This window comes from Condylura cristata, unplaced genomic scaffold, assembly GCF_000260355.1.
Source record: "Condylura cristata isolate star-nosed mole 26May11 unplaced genomic scaffold, ConCri1.0 scaffold00005, whole genome shotgun sequence".
Taxonomy (NCBI): Eukaryota; Metazoa; Chordata; class Mammalia; order Eulipotyphla; family Talpidae; genus Condylura; species Condylura cristata.
In genome coordinates, this window is record NW_004567106.1 from 33,617,909 (window position 1) to 33,635,552 (window position 17,644).

General features: G+C 35.7%; 1 protein-coding gene across 1 annotated transcript in view; it reads right to left on the minus strand.

The window, feature by feature from the left end:
• Positions 1–3,170: 3,170 nt before the first annotated feature.
• Positions 3,171–17,644, minus strand: part of LOC101620912 (uncharacterized protein KIAA0895) — a 28,041-nt gene continuing 13,567 nt past the window's right edge. The window contains exons 2-6 of the mRNA XM_012721023.1: positions 13,547–13,690; positions 12,704–12,836; positions 11,897–12,202; positions 9,700–9,797; positions 3,171–7,701 (exon numbers count right to left, since the gene is read on the minus strand). Of these exons, the coding sequence (XP_012576477.1) occupies positions 7,540–7,701; positions 9,700–9,797; positions 11,897–12,202; positions 12,704–12,836; positions 13,547–13,678 (831 nt within the window). The 5' untranslated portion in view covers positions 13,679–13,690 and the 3' untranslated portion in view covers positions 3,171–7,539. The remainder of the gene's footprint in view (positions 7,702–9,699; positions 9,798–11,896; positions 12,203–12,703; positions 12,837–13,546; positions 13,691–17,644) is intronic.

Consider the following 17,644-nt stretch of genomic DNA (forward strand, 5'->3'; position numbering starts at 1 on the left):
AATAAGGTATTAAAATGGAAAAGAATTTAAAAAGACCTAGCTGTCCCTCTAGTGGACAGTTTTCAGTGTGGCATCCAGAAATTCACTGGTATTTTTGCTGGTGCTCAAATAACTTAGGTAGATCCAGATATTCCAACAGCAGACATAGTGTTTTCTTAAATCCAAGTAGGATTTTTTTTGCTATAGGTTCCAATCTACTTAATGTACTACATTAATTATCAAGGAAAATACCATAAATATGAATAGACATTATTTTTAAAAGGAAAGAGAAGTGAATATTATAGACTACCTAAATGTAAGATATTTACACAAGGTCATCACATATTTGCTGCTCTTAGGAACTTTAATATATACAGTGTTATCATTTGTTTCCAGTTTCTCTCATGTTGGAAAAATAAAAATCTCCAGAGCTCCACTGTCTTTTGAAATAGTCACCAAATTAAACCCAAGTTAATTACCATTCCTTCAGTTTCTTTTAAAGATTTATTTATTTATGCATACAAGAGCTGGGGTGTAGGCCAGAGGAGCAGATGGGTGAGAAGATTCACCAGAGACAGAATAAGAAGCAGAACAGGTGGATCCACCAATATACACTGCAAAAGGGACCCTTAGGTGAGACAGGAGAGGTCTGCTGCACCATGTGGGTTAGCTTGCTGGCTTGGGTTCCAAGTAGGGATTCCAATTCATGCTGCAGTTGCTGTAGATTGCTTCATAGTGCTGAGACTTAACTACTTGCACCACCAGAGAGGCCCCCTCCAGTTTTTTAAAGAACAAACTTTCATAACTTTAAGAATGCATATCTTAAATATACCCTTTAATTTACAATAGTCAAGATGCAGAAACATCTTGTGCCCATGGATGGATGAATGAATAAAGAGGTTGTATACAGTCATGTGACACTTAGCGATGGAGATACATTCTGAGAGGTATGCTAAACAATTTTGTCTTTGAGCAATCTTCATAGGATGTAATTACACAAACCTAGATGGATAGCCTAATACTAAGTTAGGTTATATAATTTAGACTATTGATCTAGTCTGTTGGGACTACCCTCTTACATGTCACCGATCACTGATACTTGATAGAACCCTACTTACATATAAAAGTAGATAAATTATTGCCATTTATGATGTATGGATGGAACTAGAGAGTATTATGTTAAGTGAAGTAAGTCAGATGGTGAAAGACAAATACAGCATGATTTCACTCATGTGTGGAAGATAAAAAAAAAGTAAACAAAATAAAAAAAAACTATAAAGAAACAAAATGGTGGCTACCAGAGAGGAAGGGGATCAATTGTATGGTGCAGGATGGAAACTAGACTTTTGGTGGTGATCTTGATATACCTAAAATATACAGTGATTGAATAATAACACTATACACTTGAAACTTAAAGTTATAAATCAATTTACTTTAAAAAACAGATAAAAGTTTATATCTTAAAATATTGCTTGGTAAAATAATATTCAAGATGCAGTAAATAGAAAAGTAGAAATACAGAAAAATATGTGCTAAAAATAAAAGTGCTTTAAGGTATGTATGTATAAAACATCTCTAGAAGGACACACACAAACAAAATAGTGAAGTTGGTTGCCTTCCCATCCCCTCCCCAGCTTTATTGATATATAAATTCATATATGACATTAAGTTTAATATGTACAATTGGAAGATTTGATAAATATTACAAAATGATTACTACAGTAAATTGATACCTCTATTGCTTCTTGTGTGTGTGTGTGTATGTTGCAAACATTTAAGAATTACTCTCTTACCAATTTTCAATACTGTTAACTATAGTGACTAGATTTTCTAGGCCTGAGTGGAAGTCCATACCCTTAGACAAACATCTTCTATGGCCCCTTATTCTGCCCCTCCCACCCCTTGGAAACTACCATCCTATAGTCTGTTATAGATGTTAGATTCCACTTGTAAGTGATATCATACAGTGATAACACATATCATTTTGTCTTATTCCACTTAGCATAATGCTCTAAAGGTCCATTCACTTTGTCACAAGTGGCAGATCTCTTTTCCCATGACTAATATTCCATAGTGTGTATGTATGTGTGTGTATATGTATGTTCTGTGTGTATTTGTGTATAATATCAGATAAAAAAGATACACATAAATATATGTATGATGTGTATGAGTATATAGATGAATATATGCGATATATATATGTGTATGTGTATATAGATATATCATCTTTATCTAATCATCTCCTGGTGGCACTTAATTTCTTTCTGTATCTTGACTATTGTAAATAATGCTTCAGTGAGTGAACATGGTGGTACAGGTAGCTCATTGACATTTTCTTTTTATTTTCTTTAGCTACTGGCCATAATTGATGCTTCAGCCAGTGACAAAGCAATATAATCCCCAAACCCCTATTGCCCTGAAACATCGTGGCTGTTGCAATATTGTAGATGTTTGCAGTCGCAGCAGCCTCATACCTTTCATTTTACCACATTTCTTGATCGCATCATTTTCCCACATGCTTTTATTAATCTCACCTTGTTTTGTTTACCATGACCCCTAAGAAGATAAAATCCACCTCCACTGTTGCCAGTAAGAAACCACATCAAATTAAGTAGAAAAATCAATGATGGTTATTACAAGGTAGGCATGTGACATTCCACCATAAACTTGGAGAACATTACACCTACCACCTAAGCACCCAGTCTTCCACCATCGCCCTTGGGTCCCCTCCATGCTCTGATCCCCGTATGCTACTGAGACCTCTCATAATGTCAGTTCTGCAGTTAGATTTCAAAGCTTTGTTTTAGTTTAGTCCACTCCTTTGTTTTTCTTCTTTATATTCTATATATGAGTAAAATCATAAGACTTTCTCTTATTTATTATAATCCCCTACAGTTTCAGTCATGTTGCCATAAATGGCAAGAGTTCTGTTTTGTTAATAACTGGCTGGTATTCTTGTATGTATATATACCAAATCTTAATCCACTTATCTACCATTGGTACTTAAACTCTTTCCATAACTTGGCTATTTTAAGTAGTACTGCAACAAACACAGCAGTGCACATAGCCCTTCAAATATATGCTCTTGCATTCTTTGGATAGATACTGACGTGTTTTGTTGGATCATATTTTTAATCTTTTGTGAAATCTCCATACTGTTTTCCATAAAAAAGAGGTTTATTTTTCTTCACACCATTATCAATATTTGTTGTTTCTAGTCTTTTTGATATATGCTATTTCTCATAAGTATAAAGTGGTGTCAGTTGTGACTTTGATTTTCATCTCCCTGATAAGGAATAAGCATACTTTTATGTTCCTCCTGAACATATGTACCTCTTCTTGTTGAAGTGTCTATTTAGTACTTTTGCCAATTTTATGATTGTTTTCTTGTTGAGTTGTATGTGTTCTTTGTAGATCATAGATATTAACCACTTGTTGGATATGTGATGTGTAAATATTTTCTCACACTCAGTAGGATGTAATCCTCGTAAAATTTATCACCACCATGTCACCTGTAAATCATCACCATTAATTCTTTGTGTTATTCATTCCTGTTTTGATCCCTCTCCCTCCCCTGCTCTATGTCTCAGATTTACAGTTTGCATAATAGTTTTTGTCTTTTTTTCCTGATCCTTTGTTCAGTTTCTCTATATGACTTGTATAAGTTGGAAACTGGTACAAACCTGGACTCCCACAAAGGCTCTCTTGTCCAAGGGTGATTATGTGTTTTCCAAGGTTCGATGGACTGAGGCTGAGAGGGGATCGAGTCAGTCATGGGCTACTGCAAAGTCCAAGCTGTTACCTAGTTCTGTATGGCTATTCCATGATGCCTGGGTGGGCCAGACTCTCCCTGGGTCCCTTCACATGAGATGCTAGATCCCAAAGTTTCACAAAAACACTTTTGTCTATCAATGTCAGTCAAATCGTGATGGAAAGAGTTGAATGAGGGGTACTTAATTTGGTCATGTTGCTAGCATCTTTCTGATGTTGGTTGTCTTTAATTAGGATAACTGGGTGGCTGGAAAGAAACAAATGCTAAGTAATCCCTTCCCTGTGTTCAAATTTCTACTCTTTCTCTGCTTTGTCCTCCTTTTCCCAGGTCTAATTTCTTATAGTTTTTAAGGCCAGAAATCCAAGATCTAGGTGTTGGCAGGCGTGATTTCTCCTGAGGGACAGAAGTAGAGGATCTATTCCAGGCCTCTCCCTGGCTTGCAAATGGCCACCCTTGTTTCCTCTTCACAGGCTCTCCCTCTGTATTCGTGAAATTATACATAGTCCTAATGTTGTTCCATCACTGGATGACAAACATTAGTTTTCCACATCCTGGCATTAATTTCTTTAGCTATTGGAATCAGAGTGAACAAAAAAGAATGAAATCCTAACTTGTTGACATGGCTTTCACAGTTCAGCAAAACTCTGAATTCAAAGACCAAGACCTTTACAAAGTGGTGACTTATTTGAACATCTATCTGCTCCCTCCAGGCTTCTGACAATCTAAGCAGCTGCATTCATGGACTACTCCTGTTCCTGACTAAAGCTGCTCAGTTTTCAGATAAGCCTCACAAAGAATGGTAATAAAATATTGTGAAGCTCACCACATTGCATCTGATCTCCCTCCCTCTACTCAACTATATGGGCCTATTTGAATGAGTTTACTTGGTAGCACTCTCTAGGTATGGGACCTGACCTGGTTCTGTGACACTCTTTCCCACAAGATTGTGACTTCAGTTCTTGTCTTCCTCATCAGAGGACTGCTGGTGTTCAGCATAGATCCTCCTCTTCAATGGATCCAGATTAAGTATGTGCTGAATGACCAAAATGATATTTTAAAAGAAAATCATCTCTCTCTATTCTGTTCATCCTATTTATGATAGTATAAGCTGAACTTCTTAGAGGAAAGGTGGAGTGTGGAAAATGTAGGTATTTCTCTATATTTATGTATACTAGAGGAAGAATGTAACTAATGGTCCTTTCAATAATTACCACACAATAAAAAGCAGCACCACAATAAAAATATAATTAGTTTTTCAAAGAATAGAATTTTGCATGCATTCATATCTACATATTTCATTTGAGAACTTCAGTACTATTTACTTCTGTTATAGCTAGACACAAAATGCCCCAATATATACAAAACAGTACAAATTTTAAATACTTTTACAAAGGCGAAAATATAAAGAAATAGACTATGGATTTATGTTTACAAATGTTAATTTTAACTCCTCTCACATGTGAAAACCTAACAGAATTTTTATTAACAATCATGTTAAAATTACAAAACTTATGAAATTCTAATCCATCCTCAATATCCTATATAGCATGTAATTATAACAATGAAAATTAATATGATCTCCAACTATTCTCTCTCCTAAGTACTGTTATTATAATTTTCTACTTATTAGAACTTTTAGAGAACAAAATTGACTTTAATGCTATTGCAAGAGACCTAATAATAAACATTGCTGATCTTCAATACCAACTTTTAAAGATTAGAGCTCTAAGTATTTATGCTAATCTGAAATAATTTTTGGTTCATTGCTAACTTTTAAAGTAGCTTAAGAAAATCAATGTGATTTAAGTTCATTTTTTGTCTAGGTAGTGCTTGTTTTTGTCTTTATATCAAAGAAATAAGGCAAGAATTATTTTCCTTTCCCAAATCAGATAGATTATCTATCCATGTTTAAATTCAGGGACTAGAACCACTGCAAATAACCCTTCTAGTAGGAAATTAAGGCTGTTGCGATTTTCCTTTATATTTAAACTATAATGTAAAGATGAATGGTGTTATTGACTACAATGTAATTTACAATTATTTGCACTTAAATTACAAGACATAAAGTTTGCTATCTGTCTATATTTTAGTTCTAGTTACTAGGACACTATTTTCATAATCACCTCTGATAAGTTTAAAGATGAAGTCAGAAAACACTACACAAAGCTGAAACTGCATGACTCTGCCACAAAGAAATAATGTTTGAGGAGTGAAGGTGTTTTTCCCATGTCTTGTTAACACCGGCACAGAGGGCCCCCAGCCCTGCAGAAAGCTTGCAGGCCAAACTCCAACTGGTCACACACATTATGTGGGCACCTTCAATGCTGCAAAAGGTCTGACTTGCTATAGCCAAAGATGAGACAGAACTAGTTCTAGAAGCAAGAGCTACCAAGCTTCTAATTGTATATCCTGTTTATTGCAACATTCTTAAGGCAAGCCCTTCTAGATATTTGAAAGAGAAGAATTACATAACTTGCAAAAGATTTTTCAAATAACTTTCTAGTATGAATGTGGACCAGGCTTTGTAGTATACATCTAACAGTGTTAGCACCATATTTAAGTCTGAATTGAGGTAAACAAAGTTTCAGATAGCTTTAGATAGAAATCACAGTAGCATTTTAAATGGGTATTTACTACACCCACATTTTTTCTGATCATTCAAATTAGTTGTCTGAGGAACCATTTGATCCCAAGTATGTATGTATGTATGTATGTATGTATGTATGTTTGTGTGTGTGTAAATATATGTGTGTAAATATATATATAATCTCCAAGGATATATCATAATTGATACATTACAGAGCTAGATATATTACTTTTAGCAAGAGAAATATAATTTCAAATAATATCATTATTAGGTTGATGAAATTTTGATAACTACTAAGGCAGCATCATAAAACCAATTTATCAAATTGCAACACTCAGAAATTCCATTTTTCAGACCATGTTCAAATTTACCATAGATACTGCCCAGTCAACATCTAGCTTCTAGATGATCAATCTATTTTTCTCTTACTAGTTGCTTTACTTAATAAAAAGGGAGTGCCTTCTCTCTTACTCAGCTATTTTTATTTCTGTAGACAAACCTCTCTGAAACTTGAATTTAATATTTATATAAAAGAATGGAGTGGGTAAGACTCTAAGAAAATTTGGTTCAATTTTGAAGATGTATAATAACTTTCAGCATATGAAAACAGATAATTCTCTAATTTTAGCTCTTAGAAGCTGAGTAGGTGAAGTGGCAATATGTAAAATAAAGGACTAATGAAAACTTTTCAAAGTACTTATCCCATCTTTAGCATTACTTAACAGAAAGTAAAAATTTTACTTAGTGCTAGTTGTTTGGGACATAAGAATAATAGCTTTGCAAAGGAGGATAATTGCTACTATCAGATAAAAATATAGCCCTGGAGTGTGAACAATACTGGATTCAATCTCTACTCACACCTGTTCTTGGTGCTGAAGCAGAAGCACTAAGATCAGCACTTACTGCTCAGGTAGAAATTTATTGCTCATTTTGACCACTCACTAATCAGTAGTATTTTCATCTGGCAGTTGAGATTCAGATAAAAATAAGACTAACTTTCCCTTGCATTGTACAGAAACATTTTTAAATTTAAAATCTAAAAATTCAATAATATATTGCAGACCATTTTGAGAAACTCAAGTAAACTAAGTCATTTTTCTTTTATAAATTTGCTGATGCAAACTGCACCTGATTGGTAATACACATAGAAGAATAACTCAGCTATGTTTGAATAACTCAGCTATGTTTGCAAGAATGCTAATTAACATATAAGATCTTTCAGTTCCCTATCTGTTAGTTCATTCACTTCCATAATCTTCTCCAAATGTTCCATGTATCGGTCATGGTCCTGCAAGAAGTGGGGGACCCTCATGTTTTCAATAACTGCCAATCCCTTTAGACGATCCACATCTTCATAAGAAACCTGAAAAAAGGAAGAGGGTTCATCTAATAAAGTATAACTACAAGTCACATTTTTTTTTAAGGTTTATTTATTTATTTATACAGAACCAGGGTACAGACCAGAGATGCGAGGGTGAGAGGATTCACCAGAGACAGAGTGGGGAGCAGAACAGACAGATCGATGAAGTACACTGCTGAGGGGAGCAGCAGGTGGGTCAGGAGAGGTCTGCCTCGCCATGTGGTCACTTCCGGGGCAGAACTCATGCAGAAGTGGCTCCTGTTGTGCCACCAGGGAGGGCCCCACAAATCGCATTTTAAAGAGCCGTTTCTTCCCTGAAATCTTAAGTGAAACTTCATGTAGCTGTTTTTGAATTTTATAACAAAATCAGTGGCTGTATAAAATAAGAATGAACTTACCTACTCCTCCTTATAAAGACCAAAATAAGGTAAAAAGTCAATATTTGACTTAATACTACCTTTGTACTACAAATAATGCAATTCAGTGTCTAGAAATTACACACCTAAGCAATATATTTGTGTGAGAGACTCTAAACCTAAACAAACCTACTGACTAAATCTACATAAAAGAATCAAGAAAACAACCAGGAAATAAATGCCATCCATTATTACACCAGAAAAATCAGCACAACTGTATACTGGATTCCTGTTTATATTTAATGTAGAAAGATAACAATTTGTGTTTTCTATTACATTCTTTTGTTTTTATTTTGAATTTTCATAGAAAAATTTCATATCTCTTTCATTTTTGTTAGAATTTAATCTTTTACTTGTACCCATATTAGTTTCAAGGGCAAACTTTTTTAAGTTCTATAAAATATCTTTGTAATTTTAAATTTCAAAACATGGCTGACTTTAAATGCCATTAACTTTTGATCTGCATTCAAAAGTTGATCCTTGTTTAATAGGAAGACTTTAAATAAATCATGTTCAATGTTCTATTTTCATTTTATTAAAATTTATTTATTACATATTTATGCCACTAAGTACAATAAAAATAGATTTGCTGTTGACATGGGTGAGGTTTAGCAATTTTTAAAGCATTATATGATTATAATAGAACAGAGTGAATAAATATACTGACATTGGGAAACAAGGTATCACTTTAAGAGAAGGAGGTACAAATACAGAATGGGACAGGAGGTCTGAAAGTGTCTTGTGGTGTCTAATTTAAATTATAATTTAAAACAAATATATATGATGTGATCATTCAAAAGGTCTAGAAGCAATAGCACCCAGTAGAAATGAGCACACCTAATATTTAGATCTATTTCTCTAAATACCATTTCCTCTTAAGAGTAGTCAAAATTTTTTGGTTCTCCCTGGTGGTGCAAGGGGTTAAATTTCAGGGCTATCAAGCTATCCCCACCACTGTGAGAAGAGTTCCATTCCCTGCCAGGGAGCTATCCAACCTGGCACACTGCAGACTTCTGTCTTGCCCATTACTCCCCTCAGCAGTGTATTCTGTCGGTCTGCCTGTTTTGTTTCCCACTCTGTCTCTTACGAATCCTCTCACTCATGCACCTCTGGCCTGTACCCCAATTCTTAATAGAGGAATCAAGGTTTTCTTGGAGAAATAGCTGATCTCAGATTTGGGTAGCAAAGTATGAAACCAAAATATTTTACTTTGCCAGAAAACATGAAGATATATTTTAGAAAAGGGATGTGTTATACCTATAGTCTACTTTAAAATACTTTACAAAACAATGCATTTGAAAATAAAGTTATGCACATGCATACTATATATATATATATGTATGTATGTATGTATGTATGTATATTTCCAAAATTCCTATTTTCTTCTTTATTTCTTTTTACCTACAAAGAAATATTGCACATTGGTTTTATGATAGGACCATTTTTCTTCCCTCTTATTGTCACATAAAGGAAACTTACTTCAATAGTAAACACATTTTGAACCTAAGTCTTACTAATCATAAAGTCAAGCTGGGTAAATACTGACTGATGTGCCAGGGGTCTGTGTGTCTATGGTTTCACTTACCTTCCCCAGGGCAGTCAATAGAGGAAAGTCAATACTCTCTCTGTATCGGAGGATTTGCAGGATGCCATCCAAGTATACCTGGTCTTTACTGAAACACCCTGGAGAGACCAGAATAATTTTTACCCCCTGATGCTTTAAAAAAATTACCAAGTAATTAGATACTAACCCATTACCTTTACTACAAGAATCAGTCTTGTATATTAAAAAAAATTTTTGTTGAACTTTGCCTCATTTAGTTTAACTATTTTTATAACATAATATGCAAGGTCTTAGGAAATACCAGGACAGTGTGCAGACTAACTCCTTTAATAATTCCTCCAGAGGCCCTACTCTGTTGTTACGTAGCATTGCACCCTAGTTATAAAGAAATACCAGTAATTTAAAATATATGTTTCATAAATAATATTTTTTCCCCTTCTCCTCACCCTCAACAACAACAAATCAAAACCTTAACTTCCATAGTAAGATGAAGGTATCTGGACAGAGAAGCCTGGGGCAGGATAGCTATAGACCATTTAAGTCTCAAAGGATGCAGTGTGGAAACAATGGATTTTAGAAACTCCTAATTTAAAAAAAAAATGTGACTTGCCCCCTTAAAAATAGCTATACGTGGGCCCTCCCTGGTGGCCCAATCTGTTAAAGTGCAGAACTGTGAAGGTAGCCACAGACACTTCAGCACAAATTCAATCCTGCTAGGGAGGTGTCCCACTTGGCGCAACAGACTTCTGTCTTGCCTGCTGCTCCCCTCAGCATGTACTTCATTGATCTGCCTGTTCTGCTCCCCACTCTTCTGTGGTGAATCCTCTCACTGCTCCTGCCCCTCTGTCCTGTAACCCAGTTTTATATGCATAAATAAATCTAAAAAAAAAAAGCTTACGTGATTTTTATACTATCCCTTCCTATGAAAACAACTAGAGCCAGATTTTCTATATAGGTTCAGAAATAAAAACATGTATGAAGACATGAATAGCAGGAGCAACTCGTGAGATCTGAGGTTAAGTTAAAAAAGAAAACCTGGCCCCTGCCTGGTGGTGCAGCGGGTTAAAGCACAGCACTAAGAAGCTAAAGCCACTTCAGCAAGAGTTCGATCCCTGCCCCGGGAGATGACCACATGGCATGGCAGACCTCTCCTGACCTGCCCGCTGCTCCCCTCAGCAATGTACTTTTCAATCGGCCTGTTCTGCTCCCACTCTGTCTCTGATGAAGCCTCTTACCGCCCTTGCGCTCTGGCCTGTACCCCAGTTCTGTATGCATAAACAAGTAAATCTTCAAAAAAAAAAAAAACCTTTCTCCCACTGTAAAAATTTTTTAAGTATAGCTCTATCAAATAGATGGAAATTCTACATGAAGTAACATATATTAAATTGTTCATTTTGTCAGGTATGCTAAAAGCATGGGGGTTGTAAAAAAAAAATTGTTACCAATTGATGCACATGGTAAAAAGAACATCATGCCTAGAATTGGCTTTAAAATACTATGGACACTTGAGAGACTAGATAAACAATAGTTAGAAAATACTGACAATGACTAAGATTGAGTAAAGCATTGAGATTTTAGCATGTTAACAGCTCTTCTTTCACTTGAAAATTTCAATTTTTTTTTAAGTAAGTGAAAGGAAAAAAGACAATTCTAAAAATGATGTACCCCTATGGGGTGTCAAGGGCAACATGAAAAGTGCGCATTTGGGTAGAGAACTGAAATGTAGGAAAGTGGACCTAAAAGGAGGTGGGAAGTGGTAGACACACTTTCTGAAAATGAGCCTGGAGATAGCTTTTGCATTACATCTAAGGAGAGAAAGATAGATGTCTTCTTTGCTTTCTGTCTTGTCTGGTCCTCGCACTTAAGAACACAATATCAAACAACTACATCACAGGTTGAGGAAATGTAAATGTAGGTGGGGCTGCTGACATGACCATTTCAGGTTTAGGTTATCTCCAAATAATAGTTTAAAATAATTTTAGAAGAAAATGTGTTAGTATATTGAACTAATCTGAAAGTGAAAATGATTTTTAAGTGAACAGTTCCTGTTTTTTTCAAAGTGAAATGAAAATAAATAATGCCAATAATTGTGGTTACTTGGACCAACCTCAAGGAACAAAGACTAATTTTTCATAGATGAGAGAATTCTGATAAACAAATTAAAATATAACAACAAACATTGCCTAGTAAGTCAGGAAAACTACAGTATGGGACACACCTGCCTGGGAAGTGTCAGTCCATCCCCTCTTGGCTCGCACACAATAATCCCATCTTGTATTAGGATCCTTTACAAATTTTCCAATATCTTTGAAGAGTTCGCAAAAAGACATTTGACTGGCTTGATAAACAGTGTAGTAGAGGAGGGCAGCCCTCCACAAAAAGGGGTCTTTTCTAAACAGGACACTGTGAATACTTGCCAGTCCTTCCTCTGTGGGATTGTTTGGCTTTAGGTCATGTTTTTTACGGCCAGTCCAATTGTTCCATGGCTGTTGGAGATTGTTAATACCTCGAAAATAATGTGTGCCTGTGGAAAAGAAAAGAAACATGGAAAATAAGAAATGCTACTCTTATTCTTCTCCAAAAGAAGCTTCTATCAACAGCTCTAAAACCAAACTGTGTGCCTACAAATCACAATAAAGTAGAGAAAATACCTAACCCTAAAACTATTAGACTGCTATCAAAAGGACCACCTCTCATTAAGAAGTATAACTTCTATATACTAATTTATTTTTTAGGGAAGAATCATAGACCTGATTTTCAGTGATATCTGAAAAAAAAAAAATCTCAGTAGGGGAACTGCAATCCAAAGGCATTAAGTGGCTTTCCAAACTTTATACAGCTCTATAATGCCCTAACAAAATCTAATTTGAAATGGGATATTATCTTACCTTTAGTTCAAATGGATGTTAACAATTTAATAACTTTTTGCCAAGTAAAACTAAAAGAAAGACCCATTATAGGAGACCATTTCTTTGAAGCTAGTATCTGGTGTTACAGTTGAGCAAATAGAGATGGTTGCCCCTACCTATTTCATGCCTCAGCATTCCCTCCAGCCAGTGCTCACGTGCAGTGGAAATATTGATGGTCAGCGTTGGGCACCCATTTACTACTGTCATTGAAGCTCGGGAAAGTAGGTCCTCAGTGAGATGTACCACAATCTCAAGAACAATAGGAAGAATACATACAGACTCACATACATATACAGAGAGATATATATGTGTATATATATATATATATATATAACAAAATGTAAACATAAGAAACAGCTTTCCCAGGAAACAACAGGCCCATAAATTAATACATTTTCTGTTGCTTACCACAACCTTGACATTCCCAAAAACTAAGATAAAGAGCAGACCCAATCATTTTTGACCCATCTAATTTTGAACCTTTGCGAAGCGAAGGACCTCTTATGGGATTGAAAGGAATATATATGTACTTTGCTGCGGAAGACACAAAGCATTTATGTTCCTCTACTGTGCTTTCACATAGAGTGCCTTGCTAAAATGATACAAAGGAAGGTGCAAGAGCCAGCATCCTGTTCATTGATAGGCCAAATTTTGTTTTGTAACTGAACCCTAGGTACTAGCTACTAAAGAGGCCATTGGGACAAATCTCTTCATTAATAATTTTCACAAAAAATTCACTTAATCCCATAAACTACATAGTGTGGCAGGCAGTAAGAAAAGAAAACAAACAGGAAGAAATTGAATACAACTCAATATAAATTTAAACGTAATATTATTTTGTGGGCAGTCCAGATGACTAAATTAGTAAAAGGAGGTTAGGAGAAAAAAACCTGCTAAAATGTGGCAGTTGAGAGTTAAAATGTTAGCATTCAAATCCCCATGTTTGTCATGGTTCATACCTCACCCATGCAGCCTTCTTTCATCATGTACTTCCTAACATGACTCCAGATTCGAGTTTTAGATAGCAGACTACCACCAGTAGCCTGTTCAAATTTTTCATAACTTCCATATTTCTGTAAAGTTAGTTCCATAATATTGATGGACTGTAAAGGAAACAGAAATAATTAACCTATTACTTTGAAAAGAGCAATAAACCAAATATGTTCTTATCTATCAGGTCCTGGTTTGTATTTATTGATTTTCAAATTAAACTGCAACTGAGGTACCGTATCTTTCTCAGCCTTCACAGATTTCATTTATTTTCATAAAAATTTATTAAGTGCTGGTATAGTTTACAAATACTCTCTTTCCATGTGTTTGTTTCTCTTTGATATGATGAAGTTATGATAAAGGGGCTCAAGTACTGCAACTATTCTCAACAGTTGACAAGCTGAGAAGCTAAGGCACAGGAGGTCCTTGATTGCGCTAAGATCATTCGACAGTATTTTTTGGAGAAAATTGTCTCCAGAAGAGTCACTACATATAATTTCCACTTAAATAAGGGGGGAAAATGTCCCATTTATAAAGACCACACAAACCAATGAAATTTTTTTCTGTAAAAATTCTCTAAAATTAGGAGCCTCCCTGGTGGCACAGGGATTAAAGTCTCTGTGTTATCTAGCTGTCACCAGCCACTGTGACAAGAGTTCTGTCCCTTCCCAGGGAGCTAACTCACATGGTACAGCAGACCTGTTTCACCCACTGCTCCCCTCAGCAGTGTACTTCAGTAGATTCAACTGTTCTGTTCCCCACTCTGCTCTGGTGAATCTTCTCACCTCCACATCTCTGGCCTACACCCCAATTCTTGTATGCATAAATAAATAACAATGTCTTTTTTTTAAATCCTCTAAAACTGGAAGCACTCCTCACCTGCTCTGGCAGAAAGCAGTTTCAACATTACTAAAACTACTTTTATGTTCAACCCTAGTGAAGCATATTGCTAGGACATAAGTACCCAATACCAAGCTAGATATATGTATCATACACTTATGATAAGAAATGGCTGCAATAGGCTTTTCTGTTCACCAAAATGTTACAAAAAACTTGACTATAAAAGTAGGATCAAAAGGCAGGCAGTACTGGAATAGCATGGGAGTTGGTTTCCAGTGCAAACTTTTACATCCTTCATGCCTACGGAATCAGAACCTTCAGCTCAGCAAGATCCTCTGATGATTACTATGTACAGTAAAAAAATGAGACAGATTCTAAGAGAATGCAAAAATAGCACAAATATACTGGGCTGATTTATTTGTTAAAACTACAATGATTAAAAGAACAAGTGCCTCATTAAAAACCTATTTAAGTAGACTAGCAAAGACATGAACACATCAGTTTAATGATCACTAGTCATTTATTTATATATCAAACAGAATGAGAAGAATGTAAAGAAAATGATCTTAAAAACTCCAGAGGAGATATTTATAGTAGACTGATATTTAGACCTAAAAAAATGTTACTCGTTTTATTGTAGTTATCCTTATAGGTGTTTAGAAGTATGTACTTAATTTTGAATGAAAAAAAATTTCTAAAGCATATACAAATTGAGTAGGCATATGCTGTTATCTGGCTACTACTTACTATAACAGATATGTTAAGAACTTAAAATCAAAAATATAAGAAATTTAGAATTTAGAAAAATTAAGTATAGATGTTTCTTGTTTTCACAAAAAAATGTACTAAGACAAGGTTATTCATATTCATAATAAGTTTCATTCATATTCATAATAGAGAAAAAAGATTTGATTGGAAATTTAGACTGAAAAATTTTCCTAGGAAAGCTAAATAAAATTTGTCTTGGCAGTTTATTTAGGCAACTTTTATATCTATAAGCTAATTATTAGAGCCATCAAAGAATGAATATAAATAGCGGGGGTTTGGGGGAAGCTAGTGTAATTTTCCCATCAAAATTATATATAATAGCATTACATCCTTCATTTCATTTTAACTTATGTGGCACCATTATGGCGGCCACATGACGTGGAAGCATCATCCATGTTTCCAAAGGCTTATCTTATTATGTCATGTCAGCCATTATTCTTTGAATCACTGCTAGTGGGTGCAGGGTTTCTTCCTGAGGTGATGAAATATACCAGAATTTAATAGTGGCTATGGTTGAAAATTTCTAAACATAATGAAAATTACCAAAAAATTTAAAAAATCACTGAACTGTACATTTTAGATGGGTGAATTATATGGCTTGTGAAATATCTTAATAAAACGATTTATTTTAAAAGGCCCAATGTAACATTTTAACCACTAATCCAGAAAATAAAAAATCTTTACATGAACTTTTCTTCATTATCTTGAATTATATCATAAACTTTCTGAAAAATCTCAACACTTTGTCCAATGATCTTTGGTTTACTTGTAGATCCTATTTACTGTTAAATTGGAAATCTGACCATCAACCACGAGTCACTTCAACAGTCATGTGTTGGAAAACTATCTACTTTCTTTTTAAGTTTTATTTATTTATGCATACACAACTGGGGTACAGGCCAGAGGTGCAGTGGTGGTGAGAGGATTCACTACAAACAGAGTGGGGAGCAGGACGGGCAGATCAACGAAGTACACTGCTGAGGGGAGCAGCGTGCGGGTCAGGAGAGGTCCGCTGCACCATGAGGATCTCCTTTGGGGCGGGATTGAACTCATGCTGCAGTGGCCTTAGCTTCTTAGTGCTGTGTTTTAACTAGCTGCACCACCAAGGAGGGCCCTATCTACTTCCTTATTGCAGTTTTCACTTAATGAAAAACTATATACAACAGGGACACCAACATGGTAACAGTCTGGGCGGTGTTGTGGAAAGACTTGCAATCAGAAGATCTTTTTGCATTGGTCATCCACCACCTCCTATGGGATCCTGGGCATGTCATTTTAACTTACTTAGGTTTAGTTTCTTCACTGACAAGTGGAGATGAAAATCTTTACCCTACTTATTTCACTGGGTTGTTAGGAAAACAAAATTAGAGATACATATAAAAAGAGAGATAAGTAGAGAAAAGGGGAACATGAGAGGAACTGTGTACATGTTTGGTAATCTGTTCCTTATATGAGTGTAACAGTATTTAAGTTTCAGCAAAAAAAATGCTGATTTAGTGTTAGATTGTAAGGAAATTAGTTTGACCTTCATCTAATCCCAATCTCCCTTCATTCCTTCCCTTTTAAGAAAATTCTAACATCTAGAACTATGCTACCAGCCCCCACTCCATACCAAATAACCTCTAAGCAATCAATTTCTTTTTTTTTTAAATATCTATATATCTATGCATAGAAGAACTGGGGTACAGGCCAGAGTTGGATGGAGTTGAGAGGATTCACCAGAGACAGAGCAGGGAGCAGAATAGTTGATATACTGAAATACACTGCTGAAGGAAACAGCGGGCAAGACAGGAGAGGTCTGCTATGCCATGTGGGTCACCTTCATGGCCAGACAGGGATCTAACTTATGCTACAGTGGCTGGCAATAACTTGATAGCACTGTCTTTAACCCCTGCACCACCAGGGAGGCCCACAGATTTGTCTTTGTATAGTGGTATTTTTTTTTTTTTGAGTGCTGACAGTGTTAAAATATGGCTGGATTGGGGGGGTGGGAGATGGGGAGAGGTCGTCCTGAATAAACTCCACAAATACAGCTTTTATGGACTCCCGCCTGCTTGCCAGGACAGAAAGATCCAAGACACCAAGGACTACAAATCCCATAATGTCATCACCACTGAAGACAGGATTGCTGGGAACTGAGGGTGGAGTTAAGCAGCCAGGTTTGGTATATAACCAGATATGTGGGCTTTGGAGGCCTCTTGGTTTTTTTTTTTTTTTTTTTTTTTTTATTACAAAGTTTATTTTTACATCATTTTGCACATTTTTTTTTTCCATCTCGATTGTAATCCCCACGGGTTTCCCATGACCAGATCACCCCTGTGCCACCACCCTAGTCCCATGCATTTCCCTCCCTTCCCTCCCCCCACCCCCCGTTTTTGATCCCATTCCCCACTCCACCCCCACAGAATGTCTCTGGTATATGGTTGTTCATTATTTTTGTTATTTTCTCGCCTGGTCCA